The sequence below is a fragment of the Chlorocebus sabaeus genome, chromosome 2 (genome assembly GCF_047675955.1).
Source record: "Chlorocebus sabaeus isolate Y175 chromosome 2, mChlSab1.0.hap1, whole genome shotgun sequence".
NCBI lineage: Eukaryota > Metazoa > Chordata > Mammalia > Primates > Cercopithecidae > Chlorocebus > Chlorocebus sabaeus.
This window is the reverse complement of record NC_132905.1, coordinates 41,049,161-41,072,188: the sequence shown is the minus strand read 5'-3', so window position 1 is coordinate 41,072,188 and position 23,028 is coordinate 41,049,161. Positions and strand designations below refer to the sequence as shown.

At 42.4% G+C, this 23,028-nt stretch overlaps 1 protein-coding gene across 4 annotated transcripts in view; it reads left to right on the top strand.

Moving 5' to 3' along the window:
• The first annotated feature begins 1,197 nt into the window (after positions 1 to 1,197).
• TRPC4AP (transient receptor potential cation channel subfamily C member 4 associated protein) overlaps positions 1,198 to 23,028 on the top strand; it is an 88,008-nt gene continuing 66,177 nt past the window's right edge. For all 4 annotated transcript variants that reach the window (XM_073008122.1, XM_073008119.1, XM_073008120.1 and 1 more), the window contains exons 1-2: positions 1,198 to 1,412; positions 15,915 to 16,043. In XM_073008122.1, the coding sequence (XP_072864223.1) occupies positions 1,245 to 1,412; positions 15,915 to 16,043 (297 nt within the window). In that variant the 5' untranslated portion in view covers positions 1,198 to 1,244. The remainder of the gene's footprint in view (positions 1,413 to 15,914; positions 16,044 to 23,028) is intronic.

Below are 23,028 nucleotides of genomic sequence, written 5' to 3'. Positions count from 1 at the left end.
CAGAATTATTCTTTTTGGTTAGTCTTGCTTTGAATATGCAGGCTCTTTTTTGGTTCCATATGAATTTTAGAATTTTTTTTTTCTAGTTCTATGAAGATGGATGGTGAGTCCACTCCTTTTAGATGGGGTGTGAGGATGGTAACCATAGTGCCAGTTCACCTGGGAGAGTCCCTTTTATGCCTACCGTCCCAGTGTAATTATTTATTGTGTCTTTTCATTCTTTAAAGTGTTCTGGTTTGAGTAGTAAGTTACAGTCATCTTAGTTATGAGTCACACTCTTCACCATTCCCTCTTATATCACACTTAGCTCTCCTCTTTCATTTTTATTACAAGCCCCCTGCTAGGAAGGGAAAAAGTGTGGGTGTGTTGGGTGGGGGGAGTCATTGCCATCCTGCCACAGAAGTTAGCTGAAAAAATGAGTATCTGGGCTCATAGTAGAGACAACATGCTATCTAGTGGATAGAAATTAGGACAGGGTTTTCACCTGACAGAGAATGTGATGTCACAATTTACTAATCCCTTTCCCTTCCATTATTTAATTTCACAACAGCCTATCCAGTTACACACCTTATCCAGTTTGAGATTGCGTTTCTTTGTGTATGGATCTGCTGTCTTCCCCTGTAACCTGCATCTCGTGATAAAGGGTCCTAGGCCTTTCTGCTCACTGCTGTATCCCAGACACCCTCCCTTTCCCCTAGACATGGTTTGGTCAGGCGCAGAGAAAGCCCCAGGAACTACTGATTGATCAGGTTCCCAGGATCTATAGATGGAGTGACCTGACGAGGACACAGGCGCAGGGGCAGAGTGCGATGACTTGGTCGACGTCCGCAGCGAGTCACGTGTAGAGAGAAGCAGGCAGGAAGCGGACTCGAGGGCCTGACTCCTGACCCGAAGCCCAGGATCATTTCTTGGCCAGCTGGCTGCATCCTCCCCAAACAGGCGAGAGAAATGGGAGAGTGCGCACACAGAGACTGGTCTCAGACCTCGGGAGATTTCGCCGAAATGCTGGGCCCGGGGGCCAGAGAAACCGGCAGTGCAGGAAAGGCCACATCTCTTTTCCCACCTGCCCTGCGGCCGCGCAGGACTACATTTCCCAGCAGCCTCTATGCCGCGCACTGTCCCTGCCACGCGGCTTGCGCCTCCGCCGACAGCCCACTGGGGGCGCTGCGGCGACCCCTCCGCCGCCCCGTAGAAATCTCCGCGGCCCCGAGGCCGCTTGCTTCCTGTTTGTCCGACGAGGAGACATGGCGGCGGCGCCGGCAGCGGCTGGGTCCGGAGCCGGCCGTGGGCGACGGTCGGCAGCCACAGTGGCGGCTTGGGGCGGATGGGGCGGCCGGCCGCGGCCCAGTAACATTCTGCTGCAGCTGCGGCAAGGCCAGCTGACCGGCCGGGGCCTGGTCCGGGCGGTGCAGGTACAAGGCTGGACCAGGAGGGGCGGGGCGGGGCGGACCAGGCGGGAGCTGGCGGGGTGCTGGGGAAGAGGCCTTTCCAGGCCGCCGTTGGACGGGCCAGACCCCTTTTGGCTGGCCGCAAGGCCTCCTTGTGAGCTGTCCGGACGCTCTCAGCCGCAGCGGGGTCGTAGGAAGCAGCTGGCTTGCTGCCCCTTGTCAGGGGCCGAGCGGGGCTGGGCTGCTGTGGGCACTGATGGCGTGTACGAACGCTGGGCCCAGTTTCTGGATCCTCCCTTCCTTGCGCCACGTCTACACGTCTGGGGGACCCTGGCGAGTTTGTTTTAGCCTCTATGGGCCTCGAGTTTCTCCCCTGTGTATTGGGCGTGGGGGAGGGGGTCATCATTGCAGCCCCCAAATGGTTCCCAAGCGTTCATAAATGTCATTTTCTCAGGCCTTTTCTTGACACTCCTTCCCCTTTCTAAAGTAGGTCCCCATTGTTATTCTGTCACAGCTGGGAATTTATTTCGTTTACATTACTTTCTTAGTCTATAATTTCTTATTTCTTTGTTGTCTGCCTTTTTCTCGCCTGTCTCCCACATGAGGCCGAGTTCCAGCGGGTGCACAGACTGTATCTGGTTTGCCAATGCAGAGCGTCATGGTTAAGAGGGACTCTGGAGTCAGGCCTGGGTTCAAAGCCCTGCTCCTCTCTCTCGCTTGGGCAGATGACCTTTCTGTGCCTCAGTTTCCTCACTTGCAAGATGAAGATGAGAATTAGTAACCTACGTTTTAAGATTGTTGTGGAGATCAAAGGGGGCAACTGTGTAAAGCGTTGGTGCATTTCTGGTGCATAGGAAGGGCTGAAGGTAGTTAATATTAAGCATCTGATTTATAACAGGTGCCCAACATATGATTATTGTTATTTTTGAGTGAGCGAAGGACACTGCTTTAGGGTAAACCAGATTGAATAGGACCTAGTCTCCTACTTCTTCCACCCTCCCCCACCCCAAACCTTGCTAACACCTGTAAAACAGTAGTTTTATTTAAAGACAGCTTTTTCGTAAAGGAAGTTTGAAGGGTACTCAAACTAATAAAGTGGTTGGTGGGAGTGAGGTGGGAATTGGGCTAAAGGGGGAGAAAATGGGAGTGAGACTTTTCACAGTATAACTTTATTTAAATTTTGTTTAAATATCACTTCCTCAAGTGACGAAAAGGATGTAATAAAATAAAGGCTAGGTGGTCTGTGTGTATGGAGGATTGTGGACGAAAAGAGCAGTGAGTGAGAGATGTTTTCGTGGCCATCACACAACCATAGATGAGCAGCCTTTTTCCGCCTTGTGGTGTTCTCTACCTGACTTAAGACCCTGTAATCCCAGCACTTTGGGAGGCCCAGGCAGGCAGATCGCTTGAGTCCAGGAATTCGAGACCAGCCCAAGCAACGCAAAATCCTGTCTCTACAAAAAAATTAGCCGGCTGTTCGGTGGTGCGTGCCTGTGGGAGGATGAGGTGGGAGGATTACCTGAGCCTGGGAGACGGAGATTGATGGAGTGAGACCCTGTCTCAAAAAAAAAAAACAAACATTCCTAGAAATACTTGGTCTTTCCTTCTTAGGCTAAGATACCTTACTGAGCTGGGTGTGTAGAGGCAGGCAGAAAGAGGACTAACTTTTAGTGAGCACATAACTTTAGAACAAGTATGGTGCAAGGCATATGTTATCTTTATTTAATGCTCAAGCTTTTGAGTTATGCTTCAAGACTCATTTGTTAATATGGATGAGGAAACTGAGGCTCAGAAAGGCTAGGTGATATGTTCCTAAACACCCCTCCTGATAATCAGTGTTCTGAGAGTAATAGGGAGCCACAGAAGTTCTTTAGCATAATAAATGAGGCAATTTAGGCACCTTAATTTGTTTCCAGTGCCGAATGACCTAGAATGGGAGGAGCCTAGAAAAGGTCTCCAGAGGCGGGGCACAGTGGCTCATGCCTGTAATCCTAGTACTTTGGGAGGTCGAGGCGGGTGGATCATCTGAGGTCAGGCGTTTAAGACCAGTCTGGCCAACATGGCGAAGCCCCGTCTCTACTAAAAATACAAAAATTAGCCGGGCGTGGTGGTATGCACCTGTAATCTCAGCTACTCTGGAGGCTGAGGCAGGAGATGAGGCAGGAGAATTGCTTGAACCTGGGAGGTGGAGGTTGTGAGCTGAGATCACGCCACTGCACTCCAGCACTCCAGCCTGGGTGACAGTGAGACTTTAATCTCAAAAAAAAAAAAAGAAAAAAAAACACCTCACCAGATACAAGGCTACTGGAAAATTCTGGAGCCTGGTTTAGGCAGGTTATTGTGGTAACTGATGGTTGTATATAGGTATGGGAGCTATTTCAGAGGCTGAGATAGAGATCCCCTGCCTAGATAAAATGTGAGGATAAAATGGGGACCTTCATCTTTCAAATACTGATATTCTTAGTTTTTTAAAAAAATTTATTTCATGCTGTGTCCTTCCTCTCCTCTCTCCCATCCTGCAGAATAAATTATTTACTTACCCTTTTTTTTGATGCAGGGTCTTGCTCTGTCACCCAGGCTGGAGTGCAGTGGCACGCTCAACTTCCTGGGCTCAAGTGATCCTCCCACCTTAGCCTCCCTGGTAGCTGGGACTACAGGCATGTACCTCCATACCCCGTTAATTTTTGTATCTTTGGTAGAGACAGGGTTTCACTATGTTGCCCAGATTACCATACCGTTATGGCATGTGGTATAGTAGGAAAAGACCAGAATAAAAATTTTTTTTTTTTTTTTTTTTTTTTTAGACGGAGTTTTGCTCTGTTGCCCAGGCTGGAGTGCAGTGGCACAATCTCGGTTCACTGCAACCTCCACCTCCTGGGTTCAAGCAATTCTCCTGCCTCAGCCTCTTGAGTAGCTGGGATTACAGGCGCGTGCCACCACGCCCAGCTAATTTTTGTCTTTTTAATATAGACAGGGTTTCACCATGTTGGTCAGGCTGGTCTTAAACTCCTTACATCATGATCCGCCTGCCTTGGCCTCCCAAAGTGCTGGGATTACAGGTGTGAGCCACTGTGCCCGGCCAAAATGTTTTAATTGTTGTAAACAAATATATAATATAGGCCAGATACATTGGCTCATGTCTGTAATCTCAGCACTTTGGGAGACCAAGATGGGAGAATCACCTGAACCAGTTTGAGTCAAGCCTGGACAATGTAGTGGAGCCCATCTCTACTACAAAAAAATAATAATAATAACCAGGTGTGGGAATGCATGCGTGTAGTCCCAGCTGCTCAGGAGGCTGAGGTGGGAGGATCGCTTGAGCTTGGCAAGTCAAGGCTGCAGTGAGCCATGATCTCATCATTACACTGCAGCCTAGGCAACGGAATGAGACCCTGCCTCAAGCTATATACATATGTAAATATATATATGTAAACATAAAATTTACCATCTTAACCATTTATAAGTGTAGAGGTCAGGCCCATTGTGGTGGCTTATGCTTGTAATCCCAGCACTTTGGGAGGATGAGGTGGGTGGATTACTTGAGCCCAGGAGTTTGAGACCAGCCTGGGCAACATGGTGAAACCCTGTATCTTTAGGGGGGAAGAAAAAGTGTATAGTTAAGTAATGTGAAGTATATTCCCATTGTTGTGAAACAGATTCCAGAACTTTTTCGTCTTGCAAATCTGAAACTACCATTGAACAACTCCCCATTTCTCTCTCTCCCAGTCCCTGGTAACCATTCTTCTTTCTGTTTTTATGAGTTTGACTAGTTTAGATAACCCAAGTATAATAATACAGTGTTTGTCTTTTTGTGACTGGCTTATTTTACTTAACGTAATGTCCTCAAGGATCATCTGTGGTATAGCATATGATGGAATTTCCTTGGGAAAAAAATCAGATTTTAAGGTAAGGTGGACCTGAATTGAATCCTAGCAGAGTGGCCAAGGTTAAGTTACTTAACCTCTTTTAACTTCAGTTTCCTTATTTCTAAAGAGGTGATGATAACATCTATCCCATAAAGTTGTTAGGAGGATTAAATGAAATAATATGTTTTAAAAGCTTAACCAGTATGGCATATAGTAATAGTTGTTTAGTAAATAGTTTCTCTCAGCTAGTAGCTAATTAAACTGGGCTTCTCAAAGAGACTGTGTCTTATTTTTCATTGTATCTGCAGAGCCTGAAACCTTGCCAGCCATTTGATACTCAGGAAATGGCTTGAATTGAAATACTGTGTCCTCAGTCTAATTTATGTCTAGACTTACTCGCCAAGCAATCTCATGGCTTTAAAGAGTTCCAGAGTCAAATTGCCTAGGTTTGAAACCTGGCTCTGGTATTTACTTACTGTGTGTCTTTAGACAAGTTACTTAATCTGTTATGGCTAAGTTTATTCATTTGTAAAGTAAGTATCATAGGACCTGACCTTCCAAGGTTGTGGTGAGGACCAAGTGAATTATACATATAAAGCACTTAAAATAGTGTCTGAAACTACTTCCTCAGCTGTAAGTACATTGCTTACTGCTGTAAAGATTAGCTAGTATTGTTATTAATAACTGCTCTATACTCTGAGGGATCCTAAGTTTCTGTTTCCATTCCTGTTTCTCCTTTTAGCTCGGGGTGGGTAGGTATATCCAATTGCCTTCTCAGCATTTCCACTTTGATGTCTAATGGGCATCTCAAACTTAGTATATTGACAGCCAAAATCCTCTCCCTTTTCCACCAGATCTGATCTTCTCCATCTGCCTAAATGGGGCATAAGGAAAGCCTGGGTCATGACTACTGGCCACATGATTTATAATGGGTCAATTCTACTTGGATTTTAGTTTGCCTTATTTTCTTCCCTTCCTTTTGTTCTGCCCTCTGTCAAGGCAGTAAAATACGCTGGGGTGGTACTTTGGAGTTTACTGAGCCTTTTCATATTCATCAGCACATTTGATGCTTAATACAGATCAGATCTTATAAATTCTTTGCTTAAAACTCTCCAGCCTCATCTCATTGCGGTTGATAGAATCAATTCTGGATTCCTTACCATGGGCGTACAAGGCCCTGAATGATCAGTAGGAGTTGAAGGAAAGGACAGACTGAGTAAACCCTGGGCTCTAGGGTAGTGCAACTCACATTACAGGTCATGACCCACCATCCCTAGATGCCCTTCAGTTTGGCAGTCTGGTGACAGACTGGGTTGTGGGATGCCGTTAAATTTCCCACATGCCAGTCATTGCTTCCTTTATGATTATTGGCATATCTAAATTACTTTATATTTTTTCTTTAGATTCACTGCCTTTTTTTTTTTTTTTTTTTTTTTTTTTTTTTGAGATGGAGTCTTGCTCTGTCACCCAGGCTGGAGTGTAGTGCACGATCTCGGCTCACTGCAACTTCCGCTTCCCGGGTTCAAGTGATTCTCCTGCCTCAGCCTCCCGAGTAGCTGGGACTATAGGCGTGTGCTACCATGCCCGGCTAGTTTTTGTATTTTTAGTAGAGACAAGGTTTCACCGTGCTGGTCTGGCTGGTCTCAAACTCTTGACCTCGCGATCCGCCCACCACAGCCTCCTAAAATGCTGGGATTACGGACGTGAACTGCCATGCCCAGCCAGATTCACTAGCTTTTTCATTAGGCACTACTTGTTTTTTTTATTTTTTATTTTTATTTATTTATTTTTTTTTGAGATGAAGTGTTGCTCTGTCACCCAGGCTGGAGTGCAGTGGCGCAATCTTGGCTCACTGCAAGCTCTGCCTCCTGGGTTTACGCCATTCGCCTGCCTCAGCCTCCCGAGTAGCTGGGACTACAGGCGCCCGCCACCTCGCCCGGCTAGTTTTTTGTATTTTTAGTAGAGACGGGGTTTCTATTTTTTTTTCTTTTTTCTTTTTTTCTTGAGACGGAGTCTGGCTCTGTCGCCCAGGCTGGAGTGCAGTGGCCGGATCTCAGCTCACTGCAAGCTCCGCCTCCCGGGTTTACGCCATTCTCCTGTCTCAGCCTCCGGAGTAGCTGGGACTACAGGCGCCCACCACCTCGCCCGGCTAGTTTTTTTTTGTACTTTTTAGTAGAGACAGGGTTTCACCGTGTTAGCCAGGATGGTCTCGATCTCCTGACCTCGTGATCCGCCTGTCTCGGCCTCCCAAAATGCTGGGATTACAGGCTTGAGCTACCGCGCCGGCCTACTTGTTTTAGCCTCATTCTAAGCATTAGTATTTATGAAACCTAGGCATTTAAGTCAAATAAACCTTCCCTTGCTTTTCAAAGGTCATTTGTTACTGAAAAACTGATTAGGATACAGTCTCATTCATATACATGTATATATACGCACACATATATATCTATATATGTATATATGTAGATATATATATGTGCCATTCATTTCAATGGGAAGATTTTGTATTCACAGGCCCTAAAATTTACTCCTAATTTTACCGAATCATAACTGCATTAAAGGAGACCCAAGTATTCAGTGGTTTACATGCATTGTCAAAATAACCCAACAAGGTATTTTATCTTCATTATCCTTTAAGGGATCTACTTAGACCGAGTGTGGTGGCTCACACCTGTAATTCTAGCACTTTGGGAGACCAAGCTAGACGGATTCTTGAAGCTCAGGAGTTCAAGACCAGCCTGGGCAAGATGGGTGGAACCCCATCTTTACTAAAAATACAAAACATTATCCGGGCGTGGTGGTGCATGCCTGTAATCCCAGCTACTTGGTGGGGGGGGGGGGGGCCAGGAGGGGGAAGGGGCCGGGCTGAGGCGGGAGGATCACTTGAGCCCAGGAGGCAGAGGTTGCAGTGAGATTGCACGAGACCCTTGCATTTAGTATGACATTTTGAAGCATTAGATATCTTACACTTGGGATTAAAGAAACAAGATGCACATTTATCTTCATGGAATTTAGCCTTTAATTATTTTGAAAAACAGTATAATCAGTGGAAACTGTAAATGTCTAGAAATGTCACATTTGCTAAACAGCTTGACAGTTTAGAGGGTATGATGTAAGAGATTATCACTGCTGTCAACTGTTAAACCACAAGTACTTCAAGAGAAAACCCATATGATACCTGCCAGTAATTCAACTGTGAAGATGACTGAATGGTGGCACTTTCATCACAGTGCCAAGCTGTTCACAAGGAAAGCAAAATTCTGATGATTTTTTTTTTTTTTTTAAGACAGGGTCTTGCTTCTGTTGCCCAGGCTGAAGTGTAGTGGTGCAAACTTGGTGTACTGAAACCTCCACCTCCTGGGCTCAAGCAGTCCTCCCACCTCAGCCTCCGGAGTTTCTGGGACTGTAGGTGCATGCCACCACATGCAGCTCATTTTTGTATTTTTCTGTAGAGATGGGATTCTCCCATGTTGCCCAGGCTGGTCTTAAAACTCCTGGGATCAAGCAGTGGGCCCGCTTTGGCCTCCCGAGTGCTGGGATTATGAGCGTAAGCCACTGTGTCCAGCCCCAAATTATTATTTTTAGAAGAGAGTAAATGCCTTGTAAGACAATGCAGAAATAGTGAAGAAATCGCTTGTGAAGTCAAGTGTTTGGACTGTGATTAGGTCTCTGAGTGTCATGAAGCTTGTAACAAAAGAACAGCAGTGCACTGCCCGCTTTGCACCTCTAAGTTCCATACTCCCAATGCTGTTCAGTGTCCATACTTAGCTATTTCTTTTGCAAGAGAAGAATCCAGGAAGCAGGAGAGCCAGTATTTCTAAATAACGTGGTAATAAAGCTGTTTCTTTTCACTTTTAGATACTTCTATTTTCTTCGCTTTCGAAAAAGACTAGGATTTAATTCACACATTTGATTCCTTCTTACCCGTCTCCACTATTCTACCAATGTAGTTATATCACAGTTTTGGCTGTCGTTAAGTATTTACATTATGATGTTAGCATTATTGTTTACGGCAGGGCCATATATTGTACAATTATATATGTTTTGTATAATTTTGTTTTTTGTCATGTTAAAAACAGTCCTCTTCCATTTTTTAAATCGAAGGATAAATATACTTATACCCTGTATAGCCTTTTGACTTTCATTAGCATGATAGTGCATCCTTTATTTTACTGTTTTTAAAATTGTATTAATGGGGTACAAGTGAAATTTTGCTACATTGGTGTATTGCATGGTGGTGAAGTCAGGGAATAATGCAGTAATGCATCCTTTTAATTTGTTTGGCTTTCTGTATATCTTTTTTTTTTTTTTAGATGGAGTCTTGCACTGTTGCCCAGCTGGAATGCAATGGCATGATCTCGGTTCCCTGCAACCTCTGCCTCCCAAGTAACTGGGATTATAGGTGCCCGCCACCATGTCTGGCTAATTTTTTTGGTATTTTTAGTAGAGACAGGGTTTCACTATGTTGGCCAGGCTGATCTCGAACTCCTGATCTCAGGTGATCCACCTGCCTCGGCCTCCCAAAGTGCTGGGATTACAGGTGTGAGCCACTGCCCACTTGCTTTCTGTATACTTACAATTTGTTCCTAAATTCTAAAACTTTTTAAAGAAATCATTTGAAGCCCTTCATTCTTCTACTGCAGTTTAGCAGTTTAGTTTAGTTACTAGGTCTGCTATTCAGCTGAATTCTTGGGACTTCTCTTCTCCAAATCCAGAACATTTTTCTTTGTTTTCTCATGTTTTAGACCCTGTTTCCTGAATTGTCTTCCTTTTTCCTGGAGCACATTCTCTGGTAGCCTCCCAAGAAAGAGTACCTGGGAGGTACCTTTTTTTTTTTTTAAGCTTGCAGATCAGAAAATATCTTATTCTGACACTTGTATATTTAGTTTGGCTGGGTATAGAATTCTAAATTGGAAGTTATTTTCCTGTATTTTTTTTTTTTTTTTTGGATATAGAGTCTCCCTGTGTCTCCCAGACTGGAGTGCAGTGGCGTGATCTCAGCTGTTTGCAACCTCCGCCTCCCAGGTTCAAGCGATTCTCCTGCCTCAGCCTCCCCTAGTAGCTGGATTACAGGTGCCCGCCATCGTGCCCAGCTAATTTTTTTTTGGTGTTTTTAGTAGAGATGGGGTTTCACCATGTTGGTCAGGCTAGTCTTGAACTCTTGACCCCAAGTGATCTGCTCACCTCGGCCTCCCAAAGTGCTGGGATTACAGACGTGAGCCACTGTGCCTGGTCAAGAGTGTATTATAGTTTTCTTTGTAGCCGTCTTGCATAACTTTGTTAGATTTATTCCTTAGCATTTTTTAAAGTGGTATTATAAGTAGTGTTTTTAAAACTACATTTAAAAATTGTAGCTGTTAATATAAAAATATGATAGATTTTTATATTATTCCTTTATATTGCTGTAATGGTTGATAATTTACATTTAGATTCTTTCGGATTGTATACCTGTACAGTCGTCTGTGAATGTTGTATCATCTGCAAATGAATCTTTTATCCTTAACAATCTTAATGTCTTCTATATATCTTGCCTTACTCTGCTGCCTGAGACCTCCAGTATGATGAATAGAAGTAGCATGTTCCTGGTCTAAGAGGGAAAAAGCCTTAAACATTTTTTCATTAAGTGTGATGTTTGCAGTCGGTTTTCTGTGGATACCTGTTAACAGAAATTAATTTTTTTTTAGTTTGAGTTTATCATGAATGGATGTTGAATTTTATCAGATGCTTTTTCTGTATCAGTTGAGGTATTCATATCATTCTCGTTTTTGTTATCAATATGTTGAATTGCATTGAATAAAATTTTCAAATATTAAACCAACTTTTAATTTCTGATACAAATTTTAAATTTAATTCAGTTTTTGAATTAGGGTTTTTTCCTTACATCGTCATTAGTGAAACTGGCCTGCAGTTTTCCTTTTGACAGGTTTTGGTATCAGGGTTATAGTGGTCACTAAGCATGGCTTAAGTTGTACCTCATCAGTTTGAATGTGTAGTATTTTCATTATCTTTCAGGATATTTTCATGTATCCACTTTGATTTTTTCTTTGACTCGTGCATTTTTGAGAAGTATATTGTTTTCCAAACATGGGGATTTTATAATTATCTTTCTGATGTGGAACATAGTCTGTATTTCAGTTCATTTAAATGTATTGAATTTGCTGTATGGCCTACCAGCTGGTCATTTTGCAGATGTTCTCTTTATATTTGTAAAGGACACGTAGAGTGCATTTACTAGATATACTGCTCGAGGTGTGTCCGTTTTGTTTAATTGTGTTAAAATATTCTATATTCTCACTAATTTTTGTCTGTATGTATCAGTTTTTGAAAGAGATATGTAAAATCTCCCATTACGATTATGGATTTCTTTATTTCTCCTTTTAGCCTTGTCTGTTTTTGCTTTATGTATGTTGAAGTTTTTATTAGATATTTTCAAATTTAGGACCATTAACATTATCCAGGTTGCCATTTTTATCCTTATTAAAGTGCCTATCTCTGGTAGTACTTTTTTTTTTTTTTGAGATGGAGTCTTGCTCTGTCACGCAGGCTGGAGTGCAGTGGTGCATTCTCGGTTCACTGCAACCTCTACCTCCTGGGTTCAAGCAATTCTCCTGCCTCAGCCTCCTGAGTAACTGGAATTACAGGCCTGTGCCACCATGCCCAGCTAATTTTGCGTTTTTAGTAGAGACGGGGTTTCACCATGTTGGCCAGTCTGGTCTCGAACTCCTGACCTAAGTGATCTACCTATCTTGCTCTCCCAAAGTGCTGGGATTAAAGGCATGAGCCACCACGCCTGGCTTGGTAATGATTTTTCTTTGCTCTTGCTGATTTTAATATAGTTATACTACCTTTTGATATATGTTTACATTGTGTATTATTTCCCATTCTTTTAGCATTTCTGTTCTCTGGTAAGTGGCATAACAAACTTTGTTTTTATTTTATTTTATTTTATTTTATTTTAATTTAATTTAATTTTTTATTTATTTTTTGAGACAAGGTCTTATTCTGTCGCCCGGACTGGAGTATGGTACCAGATCACAGGTTACTGCAGTCTCGGCATCCTAGCATCAAGGGATCCTCCTGCCTCAGCTGCCTGAGTAACTGGGATTACAGGCACACATTGCTGTGCCTAATTTTTTTTTTTCTTTGGTAGAGACAGGGTTTCCCCGTGTTGCCCAGGCTGGTCTTTAACTCCTGGGCTCAAGCGATCTGTCTGTCTCTGCCTCCCAAAGTGCTGCAGTAACATGCATGAGCCACTGCAACCAGCCCAAACTTTGTTTTTAATTGGACCATTTAGTACAGTTAGATTTAATATAATAACTGACATTTTTGTGTTTAAATATACTTGCTTAATACAATATTTGCCTTTTAAATGTCCTTTCTTCCCTTTTCTTTTTTAAAATATTTCTGAAATAGCTTTATTGAGGCATAATTTATATACAATAAAATTTACCCATTATAAGTTTACAATTCGGCCGGGCGCGGTATCTCAAGCCTGTAATCCCAGCACTTTGGGAGGCCGAGACGGGCGGATCACGTGGTCAGGAGATCGAGACTATCCTGGCTAACACGGTGAAACCCCGTCTCTACTAAAAAATACAAAAAACTAGCTGGGCGAGGTGGCGGGCCCCTGTAGTCCCAGCTAGTTGGGAGGCTGAGGCAGGAGAATGGCGTGAACCCAGGAGGCGGAGCTTGCAGTGAGCTGAGATCCCGCCACTGCACTCCAGCCTGGGCGGGAGAGCGAGACGCCGTCTTAAAAAAAAAAAAAAAGTTGACAATTCAGTGATTTTCAGCAAATTGATGAAGTTATGCAACCATCACCACAATCTGGTTTTAGAACATTGTCACCCTAAAAAGTTCACTTATGTTCATTTGTTTATTTAGTTTTTGTAGCAGCTTTATTGCGATGTAATTCACATATTGCACATGTCACCCTTTTAAAGTGTACAAGTTGGTAAACCAAGGAGATAAAAGGGTTAAAAAAAAACGAAAAATGAAATGTACAAGTCAGTGGTTTTTACTGTATGCACAAAGTTATGCATCTGTCAATCACAATCAGTTTTAGAACATTTTATCACCCAAAGAAGAAACCTTGTATTCAGTAGCAGTTACTCCCCAATTTCCCCATCCCCACAACCTTTGCCAAGCAGTAATCTGTCTCCGGATATGCTTATTCTGGACATTTTAAATTAATAGAATCAAACAATATGTGGCCTTTTGAGACTGGCTTTTAGTTTCGTTTTTGTTTTTGTTTTAAAGATGGAGTCACGCTTTGTTTTTGTTTCTGTTTCGAGACAAGGTCTGGCTTTATTGCCTAGGCTGGAGTGCAGTGGCGCAATCTTGGCTCCCTGCAACCTCTGCCTGCAGGGCTCAAGCCATTCTCCCACCTCAGCCTCCCGAGTAGCTGGTACTACAGGCATGTGCCACCGCACCCGGCTAATTTATATGTGTGTGTGTATATATATGTGTGTGTGTGTGTGTGTGTATATATGTATTTTTTTTTTTTTTTGTAGAGATGGGGTTTCACCATGTTGCTCAGGCTGGTCTTGTACTCGTGAGCTCAAGGAATCTGTCCACCTTGGCCTCCCAAAGTGCTGGGATTACTTTGGCATCACAGGCATGAGACACTGTGCCCAGCTAGACACTGGCTTCTTTGATTTAACATAATGGTCTCAAGATTTATCCTTGTTATAATTTCAGTACATCATTACTTTTTCTTGCTGAATAATATTCCATTGGATGGATATACTATATTTATTCATCAGTTGATGGACATTTGAATTGTTTCCATTCTTTGGTTATAATGATGTCTTTTTTTTTTTTTTTTTGATCTTGCGCTGTCACCCGGGCTGGAGTGTAGTGGTGCTGTCATAGCTTACTGCAGCCTCATTCTCCCAAGCTCAAGTGATCTTCTCACCTCATCCTTCTGAGTAGCTGAGACCAGAGGTGTGCACCACCACCTTTGGCCAATTTTTTTGATTTTTAGTAGAGACGAGCTCTTGCTATGTTGCTCAGGCTGGTCTTGAACTCCTGAGCTCAAGCGATCCTCCTGCCTTGGCCTCCCAAAGTGCTAGGCAAATATCAGGGCAAAGAGTTCATAATACTCTTTTATCCTTCGAAGTCCATAGAGTCAGTAATAATAATTCCTCTTATGTATCGCATATTAGTAATTTGTGTTTCTTTTTTTCTTGATAAGCCTGGTTAGAGTTTATGGATTGTGTTAATCTTTTTAAAGGACTAACATTTGGTTTTGTTTTCTCTCTTGATTTTCTGTTTTCAATTTCAGTGATTTCTGCTCTCATTTTTATTTTTTTCTTCTGTTTGCTCTAGGCTTAAACTGCTCTTCTTTCTCTGGTTTACTAAGGTAGAAGCTTAGATTATTGACTATAGATATTTCTTCTTTTCTAATATATGCATTCAGTGATATAAACTTCTGGCTTATTACTGCTTTTGCTGCATCCCACAAATTTTGACAAGTTTTGTTTTCTTTTAGTTTAAAATATTTTAACTGTAAGAGTTGATTTGTCATTTTTTTGTCTGGCGGGTCTTTTAGGCAGTTTTTGCCTCATATTTTGACATGCTGTTGTTAGATGCATATATGTTAAGGATTGTTGTATCTTCTTGGAGAATTGACCCCTTTGTCATTATGAAATGACCCACTTTATTTCTGATAATTTTTTTTATGAAGCCTGCTTTGTCTGAAATTAATATAACTACTCCATCTTTCTTTTTACACGATTTATCTTTCTCCATCTACTTATTTTTTTATTTTTTGAGACAGAGTCTTGCTCTGTCACCCAAGCTGGAGTGCAATGGCGTCATCTTGGCTGACTGAAACCTCTGCCTCCTGAGTTCAAACAGTTCTTCTGCCTCAGCCTCTCGAGTAGCTGGGATTATGGACACTTCCCGCCACACTCGGCTAATTTTTGTAGTTTTAGTAGAGACGGGGTTTTATCATGTTGGCCAGGCTGATCTCAAACTTCCTGACTTCAGGTGATCCACCTGCCCTGACTTCACAAAGTGTTGGGATTATAGATGTGAGCCACCGTGCTCGGCCTTTCCCCTTACTTTTAACGTATCTGTATGTATATTTAAGTGGGTTTCTTGTAGACAGCACATTGTTGGATCTTGGTTTTTAAAATCCATTCTTGTAGTCTCTGTCCTTTGATTGTTTAGACCATTTATAGATATTTACAGCGATTATTGATATAGTTGGATTAATATATACCATGTTGGTTTTATTATACTTGTTATTTGTTTATCTTCTCCTCTTTTCCTGCCTTTTATGGGCTTAACTGTGCAGTTTATATGGTTCCATTATTTTTCATCTCTTAGCATATCAATTATTCTTCTTGTAAAAGTACTTTTAGCAGTTGCCCTAGAATTTCCAGTATATGTTTACTGTTAGTCTGAGTCCACTCTCAATGATATTGTGCTGTTTGTGGGTGGTACAAGAGTATTTCCAGTCCCTCCTCCTTACTACTTATAGTAATAGGCTGTTAGGGAGGTTTTGAAGATTTCTAGACAGAGGCCTTTTATAGTAGCGCTTAGAAAGAAATTTGTAACTGTCCTGGGTGGGTTTGGAAGTCAGCTGCTCTCCTTTGCCATATCAGCTATTATCAATAATACAATAATATGTTTTCTCTTTTTTTTTAACTCACAGTTCACTGAGACTTTTTTGACAGAGAGGGACAAACAATCCAAGTGGAGTGGAATTCCTCAGCTGCTCTTCAAGCTGCACGCCACCAGCCACCTCCACAGTGACTTCGCTGAGTGCCAAAACATCCTCAAGGTAACTCTTAAGGAACTTTGAGGGGCGTATTCAGGGACTCTAGGTGACACAAGCTGTCTGCTTTTTTTTTCCCTTCTGTTGGCTTTTAAAAATAGCCTCTTTTTACTGTGTAAGCTATAGAAAATTTGAGAAATTCAGAAAATAAACATAAACATCACCTATAATCCCATCATCCCAAGATAATCACCGTTAGGTTCCCTGTGTTATCCTTCTGGTCTCTATGTGTGTTTATTTTGTGGCAGGGCTTCCTTAATTTTGGGAGGTCAGCACTATCCTGCGATTCAGATGACATTCTTTTTGAAAACTTTAGAAGGCTGGGCGAGGTGGCTCACGCCTGTAATCCCAATACTTTGGGAGGCTGAGGCGGGCAGATCATGAAGTCAGGAGATCGAGACTAAAAATACAAAAAATAATTAGCCATGTGTGGTGGCAGGCGCCTGTAGTCTCAGCTACGCGGGAGGCTGAGGCAGGAGAATGGCATGAACTTGGGAGGTGGAGCTTGCAGTGAGCCAAGATTGCGCCACTTCACTCCAGCCTGGGCAACAGAGCGAGACTCCAAAAAAAAAAAAAAAAAAAAAAAAAGAAAAGGGTTTAGAAGATTCCATATTGCTGAAGGCTCATGGAAGGGGCCTTGTGGTTGTTGATTATTATTACTAACATAAGAAGATTGAAGGTCCCAGGTTTGATGATTGGGAAATGAGTGGAAAGAGCAGAGACATTATGCTAGGATAATTGTTCTCAAACTGGAGTGTGTTTGTGAATCACCTGAAGATCTTTTTAAAACAGAGTTCTGGACCCCACCCCTGAAATTCTGATTCAGTAGAGCTGGAGTTATTTTATCAAACTTTAGCGGTAGTTTGGATCTAAATTTGAATTTAGAGCACCAGCTCTAATGCAGGTAAAACCCCTGTAAGTTGGGGGTCCAGTTCCAAGATGGCCGAATAGGAACAGCTCCAGTCTACGGCTCCCAGCATGAGCAATGCAGAAGACGGTGATTTCTGCATTTCCAACTGAGGTACTGGGTTCATCTCACTGGGGCTTGTCGGACAGTGGGTACAGTCCACGGAGTGTTAGCTGAAGCAGGGTGGGGCATTGCCTCACCTGGGAAGTGCAAGAGGTCAGGAAATTCCCTTTCCTAGCCAAGGGAAGCCATGACAGACGGTACCTAGAAAATCAGGACACTCCCACCCTAATACTGCGCTTTTCCAATGGTCTTAGCAAACGGCATACAAGGAGATTATATCCTGTGCCTGTCTCTGAGGGTCCCCCATCCATGGAACCTCGCTCACTGCTAGCTCAGCAATCTCAGATTGAACTGCAAGGCGGCAGTGAGGCTTGGGGAGGGGCGTCCATCATTGCTGAGGCTTGAGTAGGTAAACAAGGCGGCCAGGAAGCTGGAACTGGGTGGAGCCCACCGCAGCTCAAGGAGGCCTGCCTGCCTCTGTAGACTCCACCTCTGGGGACAGAGCATAACTGAACAAAAGGCAGCAGAAACTTCTGCAGACTTAAATGTCCCTGTCTGACAGCTTTGAAGAGAGTAGTGGTTCTCCCAGCATGGAATTTGAGGTCTGAGAACGGACAGACTGCCTCCTCAAGTGGGTCCCTGACCCCCCAGTAGCCTAACTGGGAGACACCTCCCAGTAGGGGCTGACTGACACCTCATACAGCTGGGTGCCCCTCTGAGACGAAGCTTCCAGAGGGAGGATCAGGCAGCAAAATTTGCCATTCTGCAATATTTGCTGTTCTGCATCCTCTGCTGGTAATACCCAGGCAAACAGGGTCTGGAGTGGACCTCCAGCAAACTCCAGCAGACCTGCAGCTGATGGTCCTGAATGTTAGAAGGAAAACTAACAAACAGAAAGGACATCCACACCAAAACCCCATCTGTACGTCACCGTCATCAAAGACCAAAGATAGATAAAACCACAAAGATGGGGAGAAACCAGAGCAGAAAAGCTGAAAATTCTAAAAATCAGAGTGCCTCTTCTCCTCCAAAGGAACGTAGCTCTTGGCCAGCAACGGAACAAAGCTGGATGGAGAATGACTTTGACGAATTGAGAGAAGTCTTCAGAAGATCGGTAATAACAAACTTCTCCAAGCTAAAGTAGAATGTTCAGACCCATCACAAAGAAGCTAAAAACCTTGAAAAAAGATTAGATGAATGGCTAACTAGAATAAACAGCATAGAGAAGACCTTAAATGAGCTGATGGAGCTGAAAACCGTGGCACGAGAACTACGTGACAAATGTACAAGCTTCAGTAGCCAATTCGATCAAGTGGAAAAAAGGGTATCAGTGATTGAAGATCAAATGAATGAAATGAAGCAAGAAGAAAAGTTTAGAGAAAAAGAGTAAAAAGAAAAAACAAAGCCTCCAAGACGTGGGACTGTGGGAAAAGACTAAATCTGTGTCTGATTGGTGTACCTGAAAGTGACGGGGAGAATGGAACCAAGTTGGAAAACACTCTTCAGGATATTATCCAGGAGAACTTCCCCAACTTAGCAAGGCAGGCCAACATTCAAATTCAGGAAATACAGAGAATGCCACAAAGATACTCCTTGAGAAGAGCAACTCCAAGACGCATAATTGTCAAATTCACCAAAGTTGAAATGAAGGAAAAAATTTTAAGGTCAACCGGAGAGAAAGATCGGGTTACCCACAAAGGGAAGCCCATCAGACCAACAGCGGATGTCTCAGCAGAAACTCTACAAGTCAGAAGAGAGTGGGGGCCAATATTCAACATTCTTAAAGAATTTTCAACCCAGAATTTCATATCCAGTCAAACTAAGCTTCACAAGTGAAAGAGAAATAAAATCCTTTACAGACAAGCAAATGCTGAGAGATTTTGTCACCACCAGGCCTGCCTTACAAGAGCTCCTGAAGGAAGCACTAAATGGGGAAAGGAACAACAGCTGGTACCAGCCACTGCAAAAACATGCCGAATTGTAAAGGCCATCAATGCTAGGAAGAAATTACATCAAATAATGAGCAAAATAAGCAGCTAACGTCATAATGACAGGATCAAATTCACACATAACAATAGTAACCTTAAATGTAAATGAGCTAAATGCTCCAATTAAAATACACAGACTGAGGCCAGGCGCGGTGGCTCAAACCTGTAATCCCAGCACTTTGGGAGGCCGAGACGGGTGGATCACGAGGTCAGGAGATCGAGACCACCCTGGCTAAAATGGTGAAACCCCGTCTCTACTAAAAAATGCAAAAAACTAGCCGGGCAAGGTGGCGGGCGCCTGTGGTCCCAGCTACTCCGGAGGCTGAGGCAGGAGAAAGGCATAAACCCAGGAGGTGGAGCTTGCAGTGAGCTGAGATCCGGCCACTGCACTCCAGCCCAGGCGACAGAGCGAGACTCTGTCTCAAAAAAAAAAAAAAAAAATACACAGACTGGCAAATTGGATAAAGAGTCAAGACCCATCAATGTGCTGTATTCAGGAAACCCATCTTACATGCAGAGACACACATAGGCTCAAAATAAAGGGTTGGAGGAAAATCTACCAAGCAAATGGAAAACCAAAAAAAAGCCAGGGTTGCAATCCTAGTCTCTGATAAAACAGACTTTAAACCAATAAAGATCAAAAGAGACAAAGAAGGCCATTACCTAATGGTGAAGGGAACAATTCAACAAGAAGAGCTAACTATCCTAAATACATATGCACTCAATACAGGAGCACCAAAATTCATAAAGCAAGTCCTTAAGAGACCTACAAAGAGACTTAGACTCCCACACAATAATAATGGGAGACTTTAACACCCCACTGTCAACATTAGATCAAGGAGACAGAGCGTTAACAAGGATATCCAGGACTTGAACTCAGCTCTGCACCAAGTGGACCTAATAGACATCTACAGAACTCTCTACCCCAAATCAACAGAATATACGTTCTTCTCAGCACCACATCACACTTATTCCAAAATTGACCACATAGATGGAAGTAAAGCAAATGTTTAAAAGAACAGAAATTATAACAGACTGTCTCTCAGACCACAGTGCAATCAAACTAGAACTCAGGATTAAGAAACTCACTCAAAACCATTCAGCTACGTGGAAACTGAACAACCTGCTCCTGAATGACTACTGGGCACGTAACAAATTGAAGGCAGAAATAAAGATGTTCTTTGAAACCAATGAAAACAAAGACAACATACTAGAATCTCTGGGACACATTTAAAGCAGTGTGTAGAGGGAAATTTATAGCACTAAATGCCTACGAGAGAAAGCAGGAAAGATCTAAAATTGACACCCTAACCACAATTTAAAAAACTAGAGAAGCAAGAGCAAACAAACTCAAAAGTTAGCAGAAGACAAAAAATAACTAAGATCAGAGCAGAACTGGAGGAGATAGAGGCACAAAAAACCCTTCAAAAAATCAATGAATCCAGGAGCTGGTTTTTTGAAAAGATCAACAAAATTGATAGACTGCTAGCAAGACTAATAAGAAAAGAGAGAAGAATCAAATAGATGCAATAAAAAATGATAAAGGGGATATTACCACCAATCTCACAGAAATACAAACTACCATCAGAGAATACTATAAACACCTCTATGCAAATAAAGTAGAAAATATAGAAGAAATGGATAAATTCCTGGACACATACACCCTCCCAAGACTAAACCAGGAAGAAGTTGAATCCCTGAATAGACCAATGATAGGCTCTGAAATTGAGGCAATAATTAATAGCCTACCAACCAAAAAAAGTCCAGGACCAGATGAATTCACAACCAAATTCTACCTGAGGTACAAAGAGGAGTTGGTACCATTCCTTCTGAAACTATTCCAATCAATAGAAAAAGTGGGAATCCTCCCTAACTCATTTTATGAGTCCAGCATCATCGTGATACCAAAGCCTGGCAGAGAGACAACAAAAAAAGAATTTTAGACCAATATCCCTGATGAGCATCGATGCAAAAGTTCTCAATAAAATACTGGCAAACCAAATCCAGCAGCACATCAAAAAGCTTATCCACCATGATCAAGTTGGCTTCATCCCTGGGATGCAAAGCTGGTTCAACATACACAAATCAATAAACGTAATCCATCATATAAACAGAACCAAAGATAAAAACTACATGATTATTTCAATAAATGCAGAAAAGGCCTTTGACAAAGTTCAACAGCCCTTCATGCTAAAATCTCTCAATAAACTAGTTATTGATGGTACATATCTCAAAATAATAAGAACTATGATAGACCCACAGCTAATATCATACTGAATGGGCAAAAACTGGAAGCATTCCCTTTGAAAACTGGCACAAGACTGGGATGCCCTCTCTCACCACTCCTATTCGACATAGTGTTGGAAGTTCTGGCCAGGGTAATCAGGCAGGAGAAAGAAAGAAAGGGTATTCAGTTAGAAAAAGAGGAAGTCAAATTGTCCCTGTTTGCAGATGACATGATTGTATATTTAGAAAACACCATTGTCTCAGCCCAAAATCTCCTTAAGCTGATAAGCAACTTCAGCAAAGTCTCAGGAGACAAAATCGGTGTGCAGAAATCACAAGCATTCCTATATACCAATAATAGACAAAGAGCCAAATCATGAGTGAACTCCCATTCACAATTGCTTCAGAGAATAAAATACCTAGGAATCCAACTTACAAGGATTGTGAAGGACCTCTTCAAGGAGAACTGCAAACCACTGCTCAATGAAATAAAAGATGACACAAACAAATGAAGAACATCCCATGCTCATGGATAGGAAGAATCAATATTGTGAAAATGGCCATAATGCCCAAGGTAATTTATAGATTCAATGCCATCCCCATCAAGCTACCAATGACTTTCTTCACAGAATTTGAAAAACTAAACTTCATAGGGAACCAAAAAAGAGCCCGCATTGCCAAGACAATCCTAAGCCAAAAGAACAAAGCTGGAGACATCATGCTACCTGACTTCAAACTATACCACAAGGCTACAGTAACCAAAACAGCATGTACTGGTACCAAAACAGAGATATAGACCAGTGGAACTGAACAGAGACCTCAGAAGTAATACCACACATCTACAACCATCTGATCTTTGATAAACCTGACAAAAACAAGAAATGGGGAAAGGATTCCGTATTTAATATATGGTGCTGGGAAAACTGGCTAGCCATATGTACAAAGCTGAAACTGGATCCTTTCCTTACACCTTATACAAAAATTAATTCAAGATGGATTAAAGGCTTAAATGTTAGACATGAAACCATAAAGACCCTAGAAGAAAACCTAGGCAATACCATTCAGGCCATGGGCATGGGCAAGGACTTCATGATTAAAACACCGAAAGCAATGGCAACAAAAGCCAAAACAGACAAATGGAATCTAATTAAACTAAAGAGCTTCTGCACAGCAAAAGAAACTACCATCAGAGTAAACAGGCAACCTACAGAATGGGAGAAAATTTTTACAATCTGCTCATCTGACAAAGAACTAGTATCCAGAATCTACAAAGAACTTAAATATACAAGAAAAGATCAAACCCATCAGAAAGTGGGCAAAGGATATGAACAGACACTTTTCAAAAGAAGATATTTATGCAGCCAACAGACACGTGAAAAAATGCTCATCATCACTGACTATCAGAGAAATACAAATCAAACCCACAATGAGATACCGTCTCACACCAGTTAGAATGGTGATCATTAAAAAGTCAGGAAGCAACAGGTTCTGGAGAGGATGCAATATGATGTGGAGCAATATGAACACTTTTATGCTGTTGGTGGGACTGTAAACTAGTTCAACCATTGTGGAAGACAGTGTGGCGATTCATCAAGGATCTAGAACTAGAAATACCATTTGACCCAGCCATCCCATTACTGGGTATATGCCCAAAGGATTATAAATCATGCTGCTATAAAGACACATGCACACGTATGTTTATTGTGGCACTTTTCATAATAGCAAAGACTTGGAACCAAACCAAATGCCCATCAGTGATAGACTGGATTAAGAAAGTGTGACATATGGCGGGGCACAGTGGCTCACG